A 21,883-nucleotide genomic window follows, 5' to 3' on the forward strand; every position below is an offset into this window, starting at 1 on the left:
AATGATATGGCTGTGTATTTACAGGGAAACTGGAGTGAAAAGTTACTTTTTATTTCATTTCCACTGTGATCAACGGGTAATGGACAAAAGTATAAAATATAAAGTATATTAATGGCACACCCATTTTTTTTAATGATCAGAAAATAACACCCTTTCTGATACCTTTCAGCAAACCTGAATTTTTTTGGTTTACATCTCAATCCAATTAATACCAACTAACAGAATTCCTCTACTCTCTCCTAAAAAACTGTTTTAATTTAAGACAACAAAAACAGAACATCTGATCAGGACTGAAGAGACACTCAGCATGTTAAAACAAACAGTATTGTTAAGATATGATGCAACTACAAAAAGACTGAGACCAATTAAAGGTTTTAATAAATTGTGCTGCCAGGCCAAACCCCACAAAACATTGTCAAGATGACTTTCAATAATCCTGAAAAAAAAAGATCCGTGTTCATTTTGGCCTTACTTGTCCAAGCATACATTAACAACCACAGAAAAAGTACAGACTAACAGGCACAGGCTAAATGAACAACTTATTTATCCTTAAGGTTATTTTCTCCATCTCAATTTGTGATTCATGGCTGTGGTTTGGGATCTTGGAAATTTTACTTTAGTGTAGGTCCAGTTATCCATATTCAAGCTTAAAGTAATTACATGAGAAACTGCAAAGGGTAAGAATCACTCAAAGTAAACTGAACAGGGAGTGAAAATGGAACATGAATCAGGAATGGAACCTACGGGGATCCTCACCAGCAGGTGGAAGCATCTGCTAGTACTCAGTGCGCTAATGGAATTCCAGGGCACAATGTCCAAACAGTGTCCATCAGACTGCTTCGTTTGCATCATTTCAGAAAGATTAGGTAGAATGCCATGCACAAACAAGACAATGCTACTGCAATATGTAGTCGTGTTCCGATTACAGCAGCTGTGGAGGGAGGAAAAAAATATCAATAAATCTAATGACACATCAAAATACTTCAACATGATTTGTATAAATAAGTCCATTATTACAGGCACGCAACACTACATGCGTGGCACATTTAATACTGGAAAGACAAATCCTTAGTCATTTCACATCTATAATATAGTAACTTGACAACATACCTTTGTAAAAGACTCCCCACACACCCCTTTTCTCTGACAAAAGCCAGCTATTCAGGCGAGGAACCTTCTTCAGGTATGCACAAGTGCAAATGAAGAGGATTCCAAATACAACAATACCATCAAAGGAGTACACTGGAAACAAAAAAAATACCATCAAATACAACAATACCATCGAGTTACCTCATCATTATTAGAGTTATAAAACCTGTTTGGCAGCTCATACAGTGACAGCATTCTAGCTACCTACCCAACCAATCACATGCACCAGGCAGAATAAATAAATGTAAACACCATGCGGGGTTTTGTACACATATATGGGACATGAAGGACCAGAATCAACAAAAAGGAAAGTGTTTGTACTAAGGGAGACACAGGCACATAGCTACATTAGTGAGGGCGACACCTAGCTAACCCAGCTACCCTGCTGACGTGTATGCTGGCAACTCCAGGAGTCGCAGCTAAACGATACACCATCCACCACACTTAAACAAAGCGGGGTTAAACATCTGACACGAGTCCGAACATCAGGCAGCCCGAGCGATACCCGACACGGTACATAAGCGAGGTCCTTAAAGTGCGCCACGTCCACCGAGCCTGAGCTAGTCGGCTAGCGTGAGCGTTAGCTTGATGGGTTAGCCAGCGAGGCGAAAGCGTATTTGTAAAGTTTTAATAGCTATTGAAATGACAGGACGGCGTCGTCTTTAAGCAACCCACCGTTTGTCATGTTCGCGGCGTTCTGGGTTTCTTTGAAAGAATGAAACACGACTAACAGGAAGCTAACTGGTTACTATTCGCCACCCATAATAAGCTTCCATTCCCAGTCAACATCAGAAGTGGCCGTGATGTTTAACGGGTGCAAGGAATTGTGGGAAAACACAAATAAAAGCCTCTACCGTGTATACTCAATTTAAAATATGCTTTCAGTACTAAAATAAAATTTGATCTGTCATTAAACATTAAAAACGTTCTTTAAAGGGATCATCTGAATTCCAAAAAAAAATCCAAAAAATTGGCAAAAGTGGCCTGCTAATTTGCATCAAAATAAAAGACGTAAAAAAAAAAGCTTAGAAACTATTCAGCAGGAAAAAGATCATTAGGCACCAACAGTAGCCTGCCTGCAGATTAATGCAGTAATGAGAATATAAAAACAAAAGAAGCTTTGCCTCTTGGAATCTTTCTTGATCGGTCATTTTAAATACATCTCTATATCTCATAGTTCATGAGCATTGCTATATTAATCAACGGTAATGCACGCATCAGTGGATGACATAATTCTAAGACAATTGGCAGCTATCAAAATCATGCAGCATGTAATGGATACCCTGTATTAGACAAGTGTCTGTGCCCTGTTCCTGCTTAATCACACTTTGATATTTCAAGAAGGACTATCAGTGACGTCCTTGGCACGGAGATGAACACATATGGAGCAGTCACCCGTCGTCTGCCTGTTCTGGCAGCCACTTTTTTCGGTTTGAATGGAAGCCTGTCTGAGCGTGTCTGTCTGGCTCTCACGTGTCCTATCCAGACCCCCTATATGACAGCACAGCTGATGTTCCTGCACTGCATAAAGAGTGTGATAGGCCCTCTTTGCTACTGCTGCAAAGAGAAACTTGGGGCGGTGTGGATAGTAAGATGAGGATCACTGGCATTTCTGGGAACTGAATAGAAATAATAATTGGGTATTATATAACTGGAAGAATAAATTTGAATCATTTAGATTAATATAAATTCACCAATGCCTCGTTTGACTCTGGGGAATTGAATGGCGTGTCAGCATGTACTGGCTGAAGTGGGCTTCTAATGTCACTTCACCATCTGTTCCATCTTAAATGTGATTCGTCTCCCTTTCTCCTGCTGCCAAAGGCGTGTTTAGCTGGGGAACGTCATTATATACCTCTGCTAATGCTTCTAGGCATTTCCATGCAAACTGTCCACAGTACAACCAAGATTCCCAGCTTGGTGTGTTTGCATGCGTTTGTAACTCCTGTGGAAAGAACAGTACGCTTTTATACTGCCCAACACAGACGTAGTTTGGGAGGGGGACGGGGGAGATGGACGTGCCCCCCCCCCCCCCCCCCCCAAATAATTCCCACCTACACTACTCATATAATGTGTTAGGTTGGGTGGTGTGCGCGGTGTCCTCCACAAAGTTGAACTGAAATCTATGCTACTGCTGGTCAACACAGGTAAGTCTATTCATACTCTGTGTTGGGTTTCAATGTGCAGAGGGATTAAATCAATGCTTTTTGCTTAGTTTGGGGAAAAAATTTATAATTTGTGTATGCTGGAATTTTGTAATCAAATAGAATGACAACTCAGAACATTTTGTAAAAAAATATACAACCCCTCCAGGTGTAATATGTCATGACCATAATAGAGTTTTCTTTTACTTATATGGACAAATTAGTAAGGAGTTTGGCTGAAATCAAACTTCAAAACCTTTTGTATTGCTGTTGTACACTTTTTTTGCAACATCTACTGGAGAAAAAGTCATATCTGAGGCTTTGTTAATTCCGTTTTTTCCCCAATGATGTCCATTTTATTATATTCAAATCTATCATTACTTTGTCTAATAATAGGCTTATTGTAGCTAATAATTTCTTAATCAAAAACCAGAGGAAAAGATTCTGAAATGGTTAGTTAATTTTTCCTTTGCTCTTCTTTCATTCCCCATCTGATGGTGATTTCCTTGAGAATATACACAGAAGTACCCGTATACGTTTTATTCCAGTTCTTATAATTATCTGTGAGACACGATATCAATAAAAGACTGAAGGGCCTGAGTTTAACATGAACGAAGACTCTCTGTTCCATTTCTGTTATCAGACACTACCGAGTACCAGCAGACAATGGAACGCCAGGATGACCTCATCAAAGGACCCTGTTCTGAAATCTCCCTGCCACAGAGGACTACTCCAGGAACTTCTAGTGAGCTACAGCTGGTGAATACAGCCTGGTTTTTCCAGCACAAAAATTAGGGCTGTTCTTAGAAAACACCGTCACTGGGGATTAAAGAACTTTCTAGTCCAGGGCCAGGATTATAGAGTGCCTGAAAAATTACCCATTTGTTTATTATCCAGCGTCCTTAAGGTACTCCATTAAATAATGTTAATTTTAGCAATTCGTATATGCTACTGAATACACAAACCATTCAAGAAGTATTACTCTTCTATTGCCTTTGGGGCACCTGTAAATATAGCAAAACATTTGACCAATATTCATACTCCATAATATACTTGGTTTTACAAATTTAACTCTTGACAAAAGATTGAACTCATCACCGTTTCTGGCGCTATGGCTTGTACGAGGCCATAACACCAGGTCATTTCCTCAACAAGGTACATTTGCCTACATGATAATGTGTCATTTCCATAACTTTTACTGTGCTATAAGCACCTAACAGTTGATGCCAACAGAGCCCTTCAGATAATAATGCCAAAGGCAGCTAAAGTGTGAGAATAGAATGGAAAATGACTTCAACCCTGGTCAGAGTGAAGGGGTCTGGTGTTTGGGAAGACGTGAGCTGGAGCATTACAGGAGCTGCGGGAGAGATGAAAGCTTCCCACTGTGAACGGCCCACAACACGCCACAGCCCTTCATGAAAAGTCAGACCAAAGCAATTGTCAGCTGACGTACAAGTGGACAGCGGTGAAGGTTCTCAGGTTTTGCTCTAGTGAGGTAATCAACATTCTACATGCCTTGATTTGCTGATCATTATTGTGATATTTCCATTTGCAGTGATATTGCAGAGGGTTGGAATATGCAAATAAGCCCTGGATACAAATCACTTGATTTTTCCATGGTTTGAGCATCCCGACCACCCTGATCTGACCGTAATCAATGCCTTGTTTTGATGAACTGCTGCTTTTCTACATAAATAATTCCTATAAAAATAATTCAGGTTCTACTATAACTATGTTGCATTAAGGGTTTAGCAAAGTTTTTGAAATAGTTGTGCCAACGGTCATTCTGAGTTGTGCGGGAGTACCTGGCCTTTCATCAGACTTTGCTGCAAATAAGGTTTAGCTGCAACCTAGAACTCTCTCTTGCAATACAAATATACCGTTAAAGTGAAATGATTCAGAAAGATTATTTCTGGGAATGTCTTTTGTCTGCACCCCGACCAAAACTTTATTTTAATGCACTCTCAATGCGATCATGACCATCGGTTATACTTCAAGTGGCCGGAGGCCTGAAGCCTGAGCTCTCAGCTTGGCTGCGGAGACAAGACTGCCAAAATTGAGAAAATAGGACTACTATAATGTAGGATTTACCCAAATCACTTCTCCAGTGAGAAATGTTAAATGTTACAATATAACTGACATTTTATATAGACTAGATAATAAATATGCGTTAGTAATTTTGAGTTGTTTTCTAGTCCTGTGAACCCCCCCCCCCCCCGAGTAAACCACAACACATTGTAATCTAGATTAATAATAGTTATCCTTATCATTTCCATGTAATTTAATCACCAATGTCCCAAATTACAAGACATTTACCTAATTACATTATGTGATAATACAAATAAACAGAGAACAGAATTTATAGCTGTCTGCTAACCCCTTTGCGTGTACTGCTGATTAAGAAACCTAGGTAGCTACCTAGCTACTGCAGGAGCACTGAGACCCATGTGTTTTATCAAAAGGGATTGGTCAGTCAGGGAGCAACAATGCCTCTTCTAGGCCAGCCCTCTACGTGGACCAGCAAAAAACCCATAAGAAATATAATAAAATAAGGAGGTCACGACCAGATGCATCATGTAACAAAAAACATTTAATAAAATCACAGAGGTATAATCTACTGCTCACTTGTAGCATCTAAAGATGTTATTAACTGGGTACAGTGACATGAAATACTGATGATAAAAAGATTTTAGCATAAAATAAACAGCCTTCTTGTACCAGGTAAAGCAGAATAAGCCAGTTCTGGTCATTTACACAACATTGCCTGCTTCTCTCTAACAACTGAACAGGCAGCTCACATCAGCAGCCTTCAAGTATGGCAAAACATATGGCATGCATAAAATGGCTCATTGTGTGTGGGCACAGCAATGTTACTCTAAAGTAGATTATTTGTTAGTGTGCAAAAGAGAGTGTTTGACAGGACATTCAGCGGTGATCAGGTTTGGGTCTTAAGGCCATACAGCATGCCAAATCTGTGATCTCAAAGGGCTTCTCACATAATTCTCTACATCCAGGTAGCGAACAGCTCAGTAAGGAAGAGAAACTCAGCTATGCCATATTTCATTTCTCAGTCTCTCATAAGTTTACATTCTCTATGGAACACCCTCCAAAGCGTCCATGTGGTTTGTGACATGTAAACAACACTGTTAAATAAATAAATAAATAAATAAATAAATAAATAGCAACGATAGCGTGTTGTTGTCGAGGGGATCGGAGTCTGGAGTCAGGGGATGCCGTCTTTGCGCTGGCAGCACTGGGAGGGCGGTACGTTCCAGTCGTAAACATATGAGAGGCGGAGCTTCAGCTCCTCCTTGCACAGGTGCCCCTCCCTCTGCAGCGTCTGGTGCTTCTCCAGCATGTCCTCCAAGCTCTGCTTGTGCGTCACCAGGTACTTATTGCTGCAGCCCCGTGATTTATACTCCGTGTCGAAGCGCGGGTCGTGTAGGCGCTTCACGTCGACAGGGGCAAGCCATGCGCCCAGCGACACGTCCTCGCTCTGCCAAGTCTTTAGGAAGGCAGCGTTGAGGCGCACGTAGTGCACCAGGTCCGCTGAGAGCACGTAGCCGCCACCCAGGGCATACGGGAGGTAATAGTCGCAGAGGTCCCACGTGCTTTCCTTCCACTTACCGGCGGTCTTGACTCGGCCGCGTCCCGAGAAGAAGCCCCAGTAGAGGCGACGGGGCTCCTTCTCCTTCAGCTCCTCCTTGAGCAGGTCCAGGCGGGCGAAGGTGTCGTCGTCGGCCTTCAGAACGAATCTGAAGTCCACCTTCTGGTCCAGCCAAGAGTACATGTGAATGAGCTTCTGGGTGAGGTTCTCGTAGGAGTCGTGGAGATCCGGGAGGAGGAGGAGGTCACGGTGGCGGCCGTGCTCTGCGGTCAGGCTCTGCAGGTCCTCGGGCGGCAGGCCTTCGGTGCCGATGACGAACCGGGCAAGCACGTCTGGTTGCACCTTGGCCAGCCAGGTGTTGCGGATGATACTGCGGCGCTCGGTGTACTTGGGCCCCGTGGTAATGAGGACCACCAGGAAGGCCGAGTGCTCCTTGGGTGCCGGTGCCGTGGGCAGGTGGTCACGCCGAGGTTCAGCCCTTGGCGCTCTGCCCGGCATCTCAGCCGGCTTCAACGTCTCCGAGGTGCATTTAGCGAGGAAGAGAAGGACTGCGGCGAAGCAGCAAAGGACGCCAAGGGCCAGGGCAGTTTTGTGGCGGCACACAAGACGGACAAAATTCATGATGTTACAGCTGAAACCAAAAGAAGTAAAAGACGTCACACTACGTTCGCAAAAAAACAGCTGTCACAAATGCGTATAGTACTGTAAAGTAAATACACGACACAAAACATCGAAAGGTCATCATTTTTGCAAGTTCTAGCTTGCCAGCATGTGTTCCGTCATAACAGTCATCGGACTTTACGGTGACTTTATTAAAAACGGAATTTCACACTGATCTAAGGTTCGAAATCAAGTCCCGTGGTACCACTAGATAATTAAATGAGCAGAAACAAAAGGCGAGTCAGTCACACCTAAAACATAACCAGAAACCATTAGAAACCCCTGTCACCAGTCAGTGTAATGACTCGGTCTTGAATTTCAGACGCTCTTATTTAGCTAGACAGCGTTGCTAATGCCTGTCACCAGGAATGGAAAAGACATAACGGAGACAGTGAAGTATGAGTCTTACCGAACGTTAGTGGACAGCTGCGGCACTGAACCCTGTAGGCGGTTATGATTTTCCTACGAACATCCCTGCTAGCCAGTTAGCCTGCTAAGCCTGAATCAGAATATACACAGCTACTTAGCAATGCCGCTTTATTTCCTTGCTGCACAATGCCTGTACATTCGATCTACATCTGCCAGAAGGCTCGAAATACAGTCAGATGATACAATTGCTCAATAACGTTTCACGTCATTTCTTCCAAACACAGTTAGCGACAGCTAACGACACCGCTCGCCACAATAATCTTGACAGCGGTACGCCGTTGATGACGCAGGCGGTAAACTAGAACAACGTTTCAAAACAGCGACACCTAGTGGACGGCAGAGCCCAATCAGAAAGCATTTAGATGTAGAGGTGCCGCTTAGCTTTCCCTGTGTAGCTGTGTATCTTTTCGTGGTGTCAAATGCAGTCTCATTGGCCTCTCTGGTCAATGATTGACCACTAGTTGCTAGGGTTCTTTTATTATGCATGCTACCTTTGGTATTTGTTCATAATTAGTCTGAAACAGCTAAACATCAAATGATGGATGAAAAGAAGAGTACAGAGGACCTGGTCAATTATTTTAAAAGTGGATTTGCGGACAACCTCAAAAACGACTTATTGTAAGAAGATCCAAACTAAGAAAGTGGATTATATTTAGGTTAAGAATCTTGTTAAGTGTGAGCTTTGTGCAATTGATTAGTTACAGAAACACTGACCCACATAGTGAGGATCCTTTCTCCCCTGCTAACCGACTCATTCAGAGGCGCAGAGAGGAGCGGACTAAACACCCTTTGAGAGGCTCTGTACCTGACAGAGAACTGTCATCCCTGTGTGCATGTGCAATCTGGAGTCTATTACAATCTGAAGGCATCGTGAAAATGTCAAGGATTGTGTATGGTTAGTCTGAGAACATGTCATTAGCCAGGTGAACCGCTCACTAGCACTGACAGCACATCTTTGTCTTTTAGGAGTTTAACATGAACCTTTGTTCCCAGACAACAAGAAAAGAGGCTCTGGCACAGAAAAAGATCCAGATCAAGGAGGCGATAAAGACCTTTGTCCTGTACGTCAAGGTATCATTCACTTTACAATTACGTATTACATACATATACATGTATAGGTATAACCTAACTGTATGGATGTCAGTCAAATTCATACTTACAGGAAAATTGGTGCATTTAAAGTTGTTTTTTTGTGCGTGTGAGAGAAACAAAGTCCTGAGTTAAAAGTGTTTTCCCACCATCTCTCTACCCATCTCAGGAAACAGAAGTGAAACTATGCCAAGCCCACAAGAAAGCAGGACAGGACAGAACTAGCTCTGCAGAACACAGCAGACCTGCTCGCTCTGAAAGAGGAACTGAAGAAGCCCATCACTGAGAGACAGGTCGTACCAGCTGGTGGAAAAGCACGAGATCCACCCCAATGATTTAGCTAGCACTGTAACGAACTGCATACCGATGAGACAGGTGGCTCTGTTTTAGGGTTTAATTATGCAGCTTGAATATCACTTTCCATAAGGAACCTGTTATTATTTGGAGTCTCCAAACTGTTGTCAGTAATACTGATGATGGAGGCAAACAGCGAAGGATATGTTCTCCTGTCACGCCAATTTAATTTCAGGAGCCCAGGCAGGTCATGTCATGTTTGGGAACAATGATTCAGATGAGGGAGGAGCTGTCACAGAGCACGCAAAACCAGCTCACTTGCTACACGGAGCAAAACAGCAACAACCTGCTGCAGCAAACTGGCTCAGCTGAGGAACGCGCTGGAAAAAGCCCACACGGAGTCCACGCGCCAGGTTACTGGGAAGATTCCACTGCTCAGCTTAGGCAGGCATGATGGTCTTCAGACTTACTCTAGGACTGTGGCTTTCTGAGACAACAGCCCCTGTTGTTTTAATTTTGTTGCAGGGCTAATAATAATACTGACTGCCCTTCAGTTTGTATGGTAAAACACAGTGCAGGAGTCAAAGTGGGTCCACATACAAAACACAGCAGCCAAAAAGACTCTTGTCGTTGGTTACAATCAAAATGGCAACTTCAAACATCTACCGAACCATGAAGAAACCAAAGAAGAAAAGCAAGCAGTGGATGTTGATACTCTAAAGCAGCTGGACGTGGTATTGCTGCATCCAGAGATAATTATACTTACAGAATTAAAGTTGATTTGGTTTAAAAACTATTCATATCGAATATCTATTTGTTTTGTTGCTTGCAAATCCAGACAGACATTCTTCCTTAATCCGAGTTCAGTATGGGAGGACGTTCAAAACAAAAGGGTCAAAACCTTGACCAAAGATACCAGCTTTAAAAATAAACTAACCACCACCACTTGTATTTCTAAGCACAGAAGAGGAAAGTTAAATGGAATTGTTGTTTATTTGATGGTCTTTTGATGTACTTTCATAATTCTACATTACAAAATGCATACAGTACTTTCCATGGTCGATGAGAGAACGTAATCTTGACTTCAAAAAGCACTGCCAAACAGCCAGAGAAAGACTGTCAAGGCACATTATCTTATTCAGAGTAGAACAAGTAAGACCATATAGTTTAGCCAGTGTACTTTTGAGCAAAGAAAACGAATTTGCAAAGGGTTGTGCCAAACCAGTGCTGGGTCACCGCATAACATCAGCTGCTTCATTATAAGCTTATCCTTCTAGGGCGGGGGGGTATGTGACATCAAAAAGTGCTCAAAAGTTCACCAACACCGAGCCCTGATGTTTGACAGGTGTTTTTTTGGTGTCAGGTAGCTCATCCTGCAAAGTTAATTCTACTCGTAACAGCACCAAAACAAAAAAACAAAAAAACAAAACCCCAACCCTAACAGCTCGTCAGTTCAGGAAATAGATCGACAGAATATAACTGCCGTTTTTCCTGATGTCTTAAGGAGAAAAAAAAAAAAAAAAAAGGCAGAGGGAAGTTCTAGTAAGTACATATCCATTGGCTTTGACATGATCACAGTTTTTTTTCAAAGAGCAATTCATGGACTTCGACAAGATAAAAACAACTAGACAAAACCAAATCATCATCATCTGATTTCTATCAGTTTACGTTCAGCACAACATGCGTCCTACGAGTCTACCTTTTCTTTGATTTATCTAACACGCGACTTAAATAATGAAGCCACAGGGGCTATGGACATACTCCTTTTCTTTTTTCCCCTTTTGTCCCTCCAAACTTTTCAGTCACTTCAATGCACATCTTTCAGTAAAGTAAAAGCCAACATGGTGGAACATAATTTAAAATGATTTTTTTTTTTTAAAAGAGACAACTAAAAACAAAACAAAAAAATCACAAAACATTAAAACGAGACTAAAATGGGTCAAAAGTGGATTGGAGAGTTAGTGTGGAGGTTTAGTATTACAGAGAGAAGTACAAGGGTGTGCTGGGCCTGGATTCTGATGTCCTTGTCTGTCAGCATTTCAATAGTGTTTCTCTATTGCTAAAGAATGTCATTTCTAAACACCATGTCACCACATTTCTTGTGCTAAGAAAATAAACTTAACCCTAACAAATAGCAGGACTTTCCAATGAAGGATACAAATAGAGAATGGTAAAATATAATATTTCTAAATATCAACCATAAAAAAAGAAAGGAAAAAAAAAAAAAATCTAAAATAGTTCAATTAAATAGTTAAATGTCGCAGCAGTTTCAATGGCAAGTCTATGGAGAGTGAAGTCTGAGGACGTGGTCCTATACGGTAACAGCCTCAGGTGCTTCTCTAATGTGTATCCTCATATGTATGGATACTGAGCAACTCTCCTAGGACTGAGCTGATAGCCTCCATAGGCTCCGCCTCCTCTAGTGGTGCTGGTGTTTGTGCCAACATAGGGATGAGTAGGGAAGTGCTGTTGGTAGTGGGGGGGCAGTGCGTGTACCACGCCACCCACCGAGTCTTTTGGGATAAGACTGGCTGCATAGTGACTGGTGGGCGGGACATGTATGGAAGGGGAGGAGCCCTGGACAAGGAGCTGTTCCACGGTGTGGGAGGCGGAGGCCAGTGCAGCAGAGGCGGGGTACGTGTACAGGCTGGGGGCGCTGGTGAATGGCAGGGCCTCCTGGAGGCGGTACTGGGAAGAGGAAGGCGGGTAGGTCTGCTGTCGGCGCAGCGAAGAGCCACTAGTGTGGTCTTGAGATGATGAGACCCCGGTCTGCATGAAGCAAAGGACATTATTCATTTCTATTTCCGTTAACATTAAAAATATGTAAAAAAAAAAAAAAAGAAAGAATAAAACTGATGTCAAAAATGCTGCTATGAGCCTGGTCAAAAAAGAGCCTCAATTAACGAAGTGCAAATGGTTACTTATTCAACATACGCTGCACCACCCAGGAGGCAGAAGCCATTACTTCATGCCCTGTGTAATTACACATATACAGGAAGCAGGAAGTGGTTTGGAACACAACAACTACACGGATTAACAGAGGAAGGGAGATGACTGTGTAGACTGTGAAAGATGGCTCTCCGTTACACGGAGGTCTAAGCTCACCTGGCTGAGGTTAAGTGGTTGGGAGCTGCTGGGCTCTTGGTGAGCGATGCTTTCCCCTGAGCTGCACGGCTGCCGCGTGGCTGTCCTCTTAGGCTTGACGTAGGAACTCTGTGGTACTCCTGCACACGGCATAACAATAATCTGCGCATTTAAAACGAACTTTTACGACAGCCGGTACACTTCGGCCACTGTTGCGGAGAAGACTACTCTGGCTTACATAGACAAAGTGACACTGCGCTCACCTGCAGGCAGTCTGGCTGACAATGAGCCCCTGGCTGGTACCCCTGACTGTGTTTTCACTGAAGGGGCAACTATCGCTAGAGTTTTTGCTAGCCGGGAATGCTGAGCTACCAAGGGCCCATTCCGGGGCAGGGGGGTCAGGGGGCTAGCGTTGGAGGAGTCCGAGTCATGCACCGTCACACAGCTGATAACGTTGGCTCTCTGACTGGGTCCACAGCTACCAGTCAAAAACAAAAAGAACAAGATAGTTATTTATACACCCAACGCAAGCTGACTTCTCAGAGATAACATTAAAATTTGTTCATAGGAGATGGAGAGGAAACACGACACCTCCTGTATTAAGCAAAACAGGTAGTGACCTCACCTGGCAGGATGGAACTTCCTCTCGTCCTCGTCATCAGAATCACTATGGATGGTGATGACACTGATGGCTGGGCTAGGTGTGTCGGAAATGACTATTGGCTGGGAAAAGGCAGCGGTGTAGGAAGGACCACTGCAATAAATCAAGAGATCTAATGAGCCATGTACTTTTGTGGAAAGCTTGTGTAAATTCTAATAGAAATTAGTTTTTTGAATTCCAAGTCTAAATCATAAAATAAATAAATAAATAAAAACAAACCAATCAAAATTAAAAACCCCTTTGAAACACTGACTCTGTTGTTCAGATTTTATATCAGTCTAACTCATTAGACAGCCATAAACAGGGGGAGGATGTGAATTGGTCTCGTCAGTGAATAAGTCTGATGAGATTCAGTCTCATCAGGGGTGTAAATGTGAATCAGTCTTATGTGAAGACTCGTCAGGCCCGTACCCAGCGCGAGGCTTGGTCTTCTTGCTCTGGGACGATCGAATGGCACCAGACACTCCCTGGCCAAGAGAGTGTGTGGAGTCCAGAACATGAGGGTTCTGCTGTAGAACGGTACTGTGGGATGCCCTAGGGAGAGCCAAACAAACCATTAGACAAGGGACTTTCACAAGGGCTTTCCAAAAAATAAGCATCCTAAAAGGGGTATTCCCTGAAATGAGACAGCCAAGTGACATCACATGTCAACACATACACTAGGGACATAATTGCTGGATCGTCTTCATATTTGGTTCTCTAAGTGCTAAGTGAGAAGCTATTCAGTGTAAGAATGACAGAACCAGTCCTGCATGTGTACAATTTCAGTAATCAGGACACAAAAGGATACATCAGGACACACAAAGGGCGACAACTGTATCCGCCTGCACCGTTTCAGACTCCACCCTATCAGGCATCCAGAAGCAGAACTTTCTCTCTCCACTGACACTTCACAGTCTGTTTCTCACTCTCCAACTAAGCCCCCTCTCCCAGAAGAAAACCCAGCGGCTTGCTATTCTCGACACATGGCCGCGCCGCGCCTACCTCCAGGCGGGCGTCTGATGCGCAGAGCCATCTGAAAGGACAGTCTCCAGGGGTGAGTCGTTGAGGGCGGGCGCAGTGCCTGCACCATGCAGAGCCATGCCTGGCACCTGCTGCCAGGCGGAGGGGAGGAGAACCTGCTGCGTGCCCGTCTGCCAGGCCTGCTGAGAGTACACACACAAACACACACTTTAGCAGATGCCAGTCCACTTTAATAGGGAAAACATTACACTATATTGCCTGAAATCGTATACTACAGGTTAGCATTTTGAGAGTGACAGTAAATCTCTGTGACAGTAAAAAAAAAAAGGGCATGTTGGAGCTGAAGGAAGGATCGGGTGCACAAGAATGAATGCAGCACAGTTAATGACGGTATGAATGGGTCCTGGAATGACACTGCAGTCAACCAGCATGCTCAAAACACACAGGCAGTATGAGCACAGCCTTACTCAGACAAGCACAGCCCAAACTCGACAATCTGCCACAGCACAACAATGCTGCTATTCTGTTCAGGAAAACAAAACAAAAACAAAACCGACGACAACAACAAATCAGCCCTCAGCTTTGCCGAAGCGCACGCGTAGGTTTATAAAAGTTTATAAGCCAAGGCAGCACACCGTGCAAAAACCTTCTACAAAGCCTTTAAATACAGAAAGGGGAGGGGTGAGGAGGGGAGAGAGAGCATGTGGTCAAAGTCCATCGACCTGTTGGAGAAGCACTAGCTGTTAAAACAGTGTGAAAAGTACAACTGTAAAAAGTACAAGTTCACAGAGAGAGCAATCTGGATAGATATCTGGAGATATATATATATATATATATATATATATATATATATATATAAATATATAAAACACACACACACACACACACACACACACACACACACACACACACACACACACACACACACACACACACACACACACACACACACACACACACACACACACACAGAGAGAGAGAGAGAGAGAGAGAAAACGAGAGCCATGTCTATGACAACAGAGATGAGGCTGGTAGACCTGTGGGCAGACAGGGCTATGAGGGAGAGAAGAGGGAGGGCAGTGAGCGTCTTTGAGCTGTGGGTGAAGGCGAGGTGACCTTCCTCCCCTGAGAGGAGGGGGCAAGAGAGGAGAGGGGGTAGGGGTTTGTGGGGGAGGGGCACGAGAAGCTGCAAGCAGCAAAACGGGCGAGTCGGCACATGCGTCCCATGCCTGGAGAAGACCTGCGCTGAGAGAGAACGGAAGATGGTGGGGGGGGGGGGAGAGAATAAAGAGACAGAACGAGAGAGAGAGAGGAGAGAGAGAGAGAGAGAGAGAGAGAGAGAGCGCGCGCGCAAGGAGAGTAAGAAGAGAAAACCGGAGAGGTTCACGACAAAGACAAGCTGAAAATAAAGAGAAAGGAAAAACAAGTGCAGGAAGAGCAGAGGGAGGCAGGAGAAAGAAAGCTGGAGAGAACTGTAGAATGAAAGGGGGCGGTAGGGTGTTTGCAAACACCATGTAAGTGAGAGCAAGGGGGAGAGGAGGGGCATGAAAGTGTTAGTGGAAGACTCCTAGGTGGGTCTCTCTTTACCAGCACGGTGGCTGTCTGCTCCAGAAGGGACGGCCTTCCTGCCCCGCAGCCCAGCGCCAGGGGCAGTGGGTACTGAGACGGCTGGGGATGCAAGGTGGCCACCATCAGCGGCGTACAGGAGCCCTGCGGAGGAGGTTCCCCCCATGGAGGGGTGGGGAGGGAGGGAGGGGTAAGTTAGAAAAGGTCCCAAAAAGGGTCGAAGACCGCACGGAGGCACCGTCATCGGCCATCGCGTGTCACTGTGCAATGACACACCCTCCTTTCTGCCACTTCATCAGCAAAAACAGCAGCGTTTCAGAAGCTTCGGAGTTAAGACGTGGGCCATTGGGGCTGACAGTGAAAGACGCTCACGTGCACACACAGCCTTACCTGGGCGAGCATGCCTGGCTGAAGCTGGAGAGCCTGCGAGTTCTGGCTCTGCTGGACAACAGGGACACCATTCTCCATTCTCACAGGATAGCTGGAGGACTTACTGGAAGATGGCAGCCCTTCAAGAAAAACACAGACAGCTCATCAGGCCTTTCCCGAGCTGAAGCAGATTTTTATTTTTTATTTTTTAGCAGGGACGGCAATCCATGGTCAGGTTTGAAGAACACCTGAAAAGACTGAACATCCCATGAATATCGAGCCTTCGTATCCATTGCAAGGCCCTAGCCATTACGACGCCCACCATAAACAAGCCGACTTGGTTTCGGTGTTTCCCGGGTCTCCTTACCCTGTATGGTGGTGGGTGGGCAGACGATGAGGGTCTGCTGGAAGGGCTCCGACTGACCACATAGCTGAGGCGGGCGGCTCTGCAGGGGGAGGCTGGACTGGGCCAGCCCAGGGATGTTGATCGTGGCCTGCTGATAAAGGGCTGGCTGGTAGTTGAGGAGAGGAACTGCTCCTCCAGCTGAGGGAACCTGAAATGAGAACAAATAAAAGACTTTTATCTCACATCAAGACATGCACACAGAACCTACTCTCATTTATAGACAGACACACAGACAGACAGTCAACAAGTCTCGTCATCTAATCTCCTTGCAGCCATGATAACTTAAAACAAGACTAAGACCCATATCTACAGCATTCCTCAGATCAGGTCTACCGTTTCCAGGTCAATTCTGCTTTAGCACACTACACTCTATAGCTGGTGCCTATGGAGGAGCTATCAGATCCCAGATCAGCAGATGATTTGCACCTGGTTGTTCTGGTTGAGCTGGCTGCTGAAGGTCACGGTCAGGTTGCCTGCAGTGCTGGGAACAGCATTAGCAGCAAAGAGGGCCTTGCTGTTGTCATAGGTACTGCTCCTCCGCTTACACAGTTCCATGTTCTGGAAGCAAGACTTCACACTAAAACAAGCAAAAGACAAAATAAATAAATGGATAAATAAATAAATAAATAAATAGACAGACAAATTCAACAGCTCTACAACAATCTTTCACATTTCTGTGGGTATATAAAACCTTCAGAAAATATTAAACCTTTATTAAAAAAATAATGAAACCTTGAAGTTATCACAGAACACAAGAATTATATTTTGCACACACAAAAAGGAATGCTGTGATTTAACCACATCCTTCCTATCACACTGGGTCATTCTGTCACAAAACCCCCCCACCACCCCAAAGTCAACCAAGTCAAGCGGCCCCCTGGTATCCTTACTGGGCACTGTGAGGGAAATCCAGTAGGTGACTCATGGTGACAAAGGGATGGCCCAGGGTCTTGGTGGGCGTGATTCTCTTATCAGCATCGAGACGGAGCATCCTCTTCAGCAGGTCGATGAACTCTCGTCGGTCTGCCTTCTCTGCCAGCATGTCCGTACCCTCCAAGTGAGAGGACAGGTTGACCTGGGAAAGAGTCCATCCAAGGCAAAGGTCAACAGCTGCATAGAGACCTGTACATATACTCTTCAAGCAGCTTTAGGACAGTTTGCTTTAAATACCTGCATCATGTCATCCAGGCAATTGAAGATGTACTTTCGTGCCTCTTTAGACTTGATACCCATCTCTGCCTCGTGCTCCGCTGGGGTCTGTTAAAGAACACGCACGCACACACACACACACACACACACGTGGACATTCCAAACTCCATTTATGTAATGTTACACAGTAACAAAATGGCTCTCTGACAACAGTGAGTTGAGTAATCACATACTCTCTACACTCTTGAGGTGGCCAGGCAGGTGAAACGCATCAAGTCATGCGTTTCAAGTCAGCTAATATCTGAAGTCACACCCTCTATGAAGAGGAGCTCAGAAGCAAAACACACAAAAACGCCCATTCCACAGCCTACCTTAAGTCTCCAAAGTGGGTAGCTGGAGTCAGGCCCTCTGTGGAAAAAGCGGGTGGTTTTCGTGCCTGCGCTGAGCAGATACTCCGCCGGAAGGCCCTGGGTCTGAGATATGTATCGGATCTGGGGAAACAGAAAAGGCCACTCCAGCACATCCAGTGTGACTGTTCCAAAACATGCACCTGGGTTCATTATTTCCACAACAAAAAGCATGGAGTCCTTTGACAGAACTGGGCGTCCAGACCTGGTCATACTCAGAGGCTCCAGGGTACAGCGGCCATCCGAGGAAGAGCTCCGCGATCACACAGCCCAGTGACCACATGTCGATGGCTTCACAGAACGGCAGACCAAGTATGATCTCAGGAGCTCTGTGGGTTGGAAGAAGTAGACATAAGCTACAAAACTCAGTTACATGTTCACAACTACCCACTAAATGACCAAATAGGTTTTAAAGAAACTGACAAACAAAATAAAATATTACATTAAATAAACGTTCATGTTTTCATAACAGCATGTGTATGATTTTGAGCAGTTCCTTTTTTTTTTTATTAAACATACGACATTAAAACCAAGTAAGTTGATTATTCATTAAAGTGATTATTAGAATATTGTGTCAGGGGAATGTACGCCATCCACAATAGTATGCAATAATAACTGCATTGGTTTCACAGGTCACTTGCCTAGTTTCAAACCCTCTTCCTCACCTGTAGTATCTGGACTGCAGGTAGGTGGAACACACTGCCTTGGAGACGTGGCTCGCTGAGCCAAAGTCGATGACCTTGACGCGGTAGGGCTGCCTTACAGGATCCACCAGCATGATGTTCTCTGGCTTGAGGTCAGCATGGATCAGACCCAGGCTCTTGAGCTTCATGAGGGCTGTGGCGACCTGCTGCAGTACGGGACGGATGTGACGCAGAGGCAGTGGGCTGAACTTGCTGTGCTTCAGGAAGTCGTACAGGTTCTGCTCCAGCATCTCAAACACCAGACATGTGTGGCCCTTGTGCTGGAAGCACTCGTACGAGCGCACGAAGTTGAACTCGTCGGCGTTCTCAGCACTGAGACGGTTCAGGATGCTCACCTAGAGAGAAGAAAGGGATTTAGTAAACTGAGCACATGCAATGAATATTTGAAACTGAAAAGAATGCTAGAGATCCAGTTGACTATTAAAAGTAACAATTGCTAAAGTGCACCTATTCAACATAATCAGTTAGTTGTAAATAGTAATTACTAGGGATACAGTTTAACCATTTAACTCTACATTTCCTAACCCTGACTGCAAAGTATCCCTGGACATTTTAGTGTTTCCTCTGCTCTTACTGACCAAGTAAGGACAAGTTTGTTAATTAGCATATTATAATTATGTGAAGTATGTGCAATTATGCATTAATTAGCATATTATAATTATGTGTAATTAATTTGTTGTGTGTTTACAATGTATGCAGCCATTATAATGTGTTGTGCAGAGAAATTCCAGGACTGGGAAACAATGCTCTACAAGATTGCATGATTCAGTTGCAACCAACCGACCTCTATTTGGCCTTGACGTGCATATGAAGGATGGTTCTTCAGGATTTTGATGGCCACGATTTCATTTGTGCCTCTCTTCCAGCACTTGGCCACTTGCCCAAATGTACCGCGACCAAGGAACTCCAGCACCTCATAGCTGCTAGACACAGAGCAGAGGATTTCGTGCTGGACCAGCTGGTAGTCGCCTTCACAGTTGGAGCTGCTGCTCTTGGTGGTGGGGGCAGAGTGAGGGATGGACTGGGCCGTGGTGCCACCAGCCGCGCGGGTGGAGAAGGCTGGAGCCGACAGCTCCTCCAGGATCTGTACACTGCCGCTTCCGCTACCGCCCTCCACGGACCTCTCCGCCTCCTCGTGCTTCCTCTTCACGCCGTACCGCTGGCCACGGGAGGCGTGGGAGTCCGAGTGCTGGATGGCGTGGGTCGCCCGCCGGGCTGAGCCCTGTGGGACGTTCCCGGTGCTGTCGGCGGCACGGACCACCACCTGGCACCGGGAGGCCGGGGGGAAAACCAGACCAGAGGTGCTGAACGGGAGGGCTGGGGCGGGGTTGAAGCCATAGCCTTGGCCCCCTGTGCCATAGCCCTCGCTGGAGGCATCCCATGCACAGCTCTCTACCTTCATCTTTTTCACCCGACAAAAGGCACTGGAAGACACGGACGGAGGAGAGAAGACTTGCAGCTGGGAGGCCATGCCTAGGAATAACACAGGGGAGGCAGAGTCAGAAGATGTGTGTCATTTAACGGCGGTGGAAGTCGTTACAGTTGTAAAGAACAATACTGCCCATTGGGTGAAATGAGATCTTAACTGAAATGCACAGATCAATTTAATTTTCTTTCTCCATACACTGGGAAAAAAAATCCACCAGTATCTGAGGATGACCACTACGAATTGATAAAAAAGGGGCTATAGATCACAGTGTAGAAGTGTGTGGAGGTGTAGAAAAATAAAATAATCAGAGAGCACATCGATTACATAAAAGGTGTAACGCGACAAAATGCAACGTATGCGTATGCTTAATTCTCTTGAAATCAATACATTCTTTAAACACAATATGGTCCACTGCGGGACGGTAGAGTGAGAGCTTTACTGAAATGCACAGTCAACATAATTTTCTCACTCCATGCAGCGTTTAACCGTCTGATTTAACTGTCTATTCTCTGATTTGACCGACTCTGTTAAGCTGCTTTGCGACAGTATTTTGTTAAAAGCACTATACAAACAAAATGTAAATTGTAGTATCTGTGTGCTAGTGCAAAAAAAAAAAAAATCCCCCGACTAAAACGTCACAATACATTTGTTCGTAGTTTGCACGTAAAATGAATCAACAACGATCACACCATTCCAGCCTAGGCTTTGCAATACCTTCAGAACATTTCCTCAAAACACACATCGCTTGTAAGCTACTCGCCGCTTCTCTCAAAAACGTACTGCGTGCATACAGCGAGCATTCGGTTTACCGTCACGCTGGGTGTTTACAGTAACTACAATACGACTCCACCCTTCACTAGAGCACCGAACTCTCCGTCGTTATCCGTGTCTACTACCAAAGGCCTCGTACTAGCCTAACCCAAACGGATTTGCTTAGATAGACATACATGAAAGTCAACCACTGATATGTCCCGAAGTGTCATACTCCGTCACCGCCGTTACATCCATACCAGGCTAGCCAGGATAGCATACGTTAGCTGCTACTCCGTATAACCCTCGGTGCTCCAACAATATGTTGCCATAAATAAATCCCTACCAGGCGTAATACAGACACAGAACAACATTTCAGCGGTAGGTGTACCTGAGTATCTTTGTCCTCGCTGCGTGGACCAGTTGAGAGAGGTTTAAATCCCACAGGTTTTGGGTTAGGCCTTCATTGTTAGCCAGCTAGCTAACGCAGCTAGGACATGGAGCCGGCCCACAGGAGAAGCCTAGAAACCAGGCGAAACAAACGGCGATTAGTGCAGAAATACGGTTCAGCGGCCACGGCAGAAATCACACCGAATGTTCTTTTAATCTCCCGAGCCGTGATACTTAAAAAACAGCTCTTGAATCCAACATAACAGACGCCAGCTCCCCTCACCGGAACATCGCAAGGCCGATTATCAGCTGCTCGAGATGAGCTTCCTGTCCGCGGAATGTGGCGTGCGCGAGACGCCCGCCTCCCCCGCGCTCTGTAACGTGAACCGAGACTGGGTGTTGCGCAACCCCCCCCCCGTCACTGGAAAACGCCCGTAAGCAGCCTGCGCCGGAATCGCTTCGCTCATTTTACCACCTAACTAACTAGTTCAGATGACAAAATTTGATTTGTGACTCACCTCCAAAATGTTATTCTGTATGAGAAAGGAAATATACATCAAATAACTTTTTTTTTTTTGTCAACTGTGGTTTAAAACGAACAAAAACTCACGTCCGCATCTTGTGTGTGGAACT

At 45.0% G+C, this 21,883-nt stretch overlaps 3 protein-coding genes across 6 annotated transcripts; all 3 read right to left on the reverse strand.

Annotated features, from left to right (window-relative positions):
• Window positions 1-35: 35 nt before the first annotated feature.
• On the reverse strand, window positions 36-1,958 carry tmem167b (transmembrane protein 167B). Its single transcript, XM_027023059.2, has 3 exons — window positions 1,825-1,958; window positions 1,111-1,242; window positions 36-931 (listed from the first exon to the last, which is right to left on the reverse strand). Exons 1-3 carry the CDS (start codon window positions 1,832-1,834, stop codon window positions 849-851), a joined length of 225 nt encoding a protein of 74 aa, XP_026878860.1. The 5' UTR covers window positions 1,835-1,958; the 3' UTR covers window positions 36-848.
• A 3,905-nt stretch (window positions 1,959-5,863) lies between these two features.
• b3galt6 (UDP-Gal:betaGal beta 1,3-galactosyltransferase polypeptide 6) lies at window positions 5,864-8,267 on the reverse strand. Its single transcript, XM_027023089.2, has 2 exons — window positions 7,970-8,267; window positions 5,864-7,531 (listed from the first exon to the last, which is right to left on the reverse strand). Exon 2 carries the CDS (start codon window positions 7,519-7,521, stop codon window positions 6,517-6,519), a length of 1,005 nt encoding a protein of 334 aa, XP_026878890.2. The 5' UTR covers window positions 7,522-7,531; window positions 7,970-8,267; the 3' UTR covers window positions 5,864-6,516.
• A 2,079-nt stretch (window positions 8,268-10,346) lies between these two features.
• si:ch211-160o17.4 (homeodomain-interacting protein kinase 1) lies at window positions 10,347-21,619 on the reverse strand. 4 transcript variants are annotated; one of them, XM_027023075.2, is made up of 18 exons: window positions 21,534-21,619; window positions 21,252-21,381; window positions 19,466-20,154; window positions 18,643-19,016; window positions 18,183-18,306; window positions 17,942-18,061; window positions 17,592-17,678; window positions 17,312-17,496; window positions 16,848-16,998; window positions 16,383-16,569; window positions 16,037-16,155; window positions 15,668-15,790; window positions 14,102-14,259; window positions 13,529-13,651; window positions 13,082-13,210; window positions 12,720-12,934; window positions 12,478-12,596; window positions 10,347-12,141 (listed from the first exon to the last, which is right to left on the reverse strand). In XM_027023075.2, exons 3-18 carry the CDS (start codon window positions 20,150-20,152, stop codon window positions 11,725-11,727), a joined length of 3,318 nt encoding a protein of 1,105 aa, XP_026878876.2. In that variant the 5' UTR covers window positions 20,153-20,154; window positions 21,252-21,381; window positions 21,534-21,619; the 3' UTR covers window positions 10,347-11,724. The 4 variants fall into 4 exon arrangements, with proteins under 4 accessions (XP_026878876.2, XP_026878874.2, XP_026878878.2 ...); XM_027023073.2 differs by having other exon boundaries at window positions 14,102-14,262; XM_027023077.2 differs by lacking the exon at window positions 15,668-15,790.
• Between the last annotated feature and the right edge of the window lie 264 nt (window positions 21,620-21,883).

The sequence above is a fragment of the Electrophorus electricus genome, chromosome 20, assembly GCF_013358815.1.
Source record: "Electrophorus electricus isolate fEleEle1 chromosome 20, fEleEle1.pri, whole genome shotgun sequence".
Lineage (NCBI taxonomy): Eukaryota > Metazoa > Chordata > Actinopteri > Gymnotiformes > Gymnotidae > Electrophorus > Electrophorus electricus.

Coding starts and splice junctions, on each gene's coding strand:
- tmem167b (XM_027023059.2), bottom strand. Junction 932..1,110: donor GTGGGGAGTCTTTTACAAAG/GTATGTTGTCAA, acceptor CTCCCTCCACAG/CTGCTGTAATCGGAACACGA.
- b3galt6 (XM_027023089.2), bottom strand. CDS start 7,521: ATGAATTTTGTCCGTCTTGTGTGCCGCCACAAAACTGCCCTGGCCCTT.
- si:ch211-160o17.4 (XM_027023073.2), bottom strand. CDS start 20,152: ATGGCCTCCCAGCTGCAAGTCTTCTCTCCTCCGTCCGTGTCTTCCAGT. Junction 18,307..18,642: donor CTGCAGTCCAGATACTACAG/GTGAGGAAGAGG, acceptor TCCAACCCACAG/AGCTCCTGAGATCATACTTG. Junction 15,791..16,036: donor AGCCAGGCATGCTCGCCCAG/GTAAGGCTGTGT, acceptor CCTCCTCCGCAG/GGCTCCTGTACGCCGCTGAT.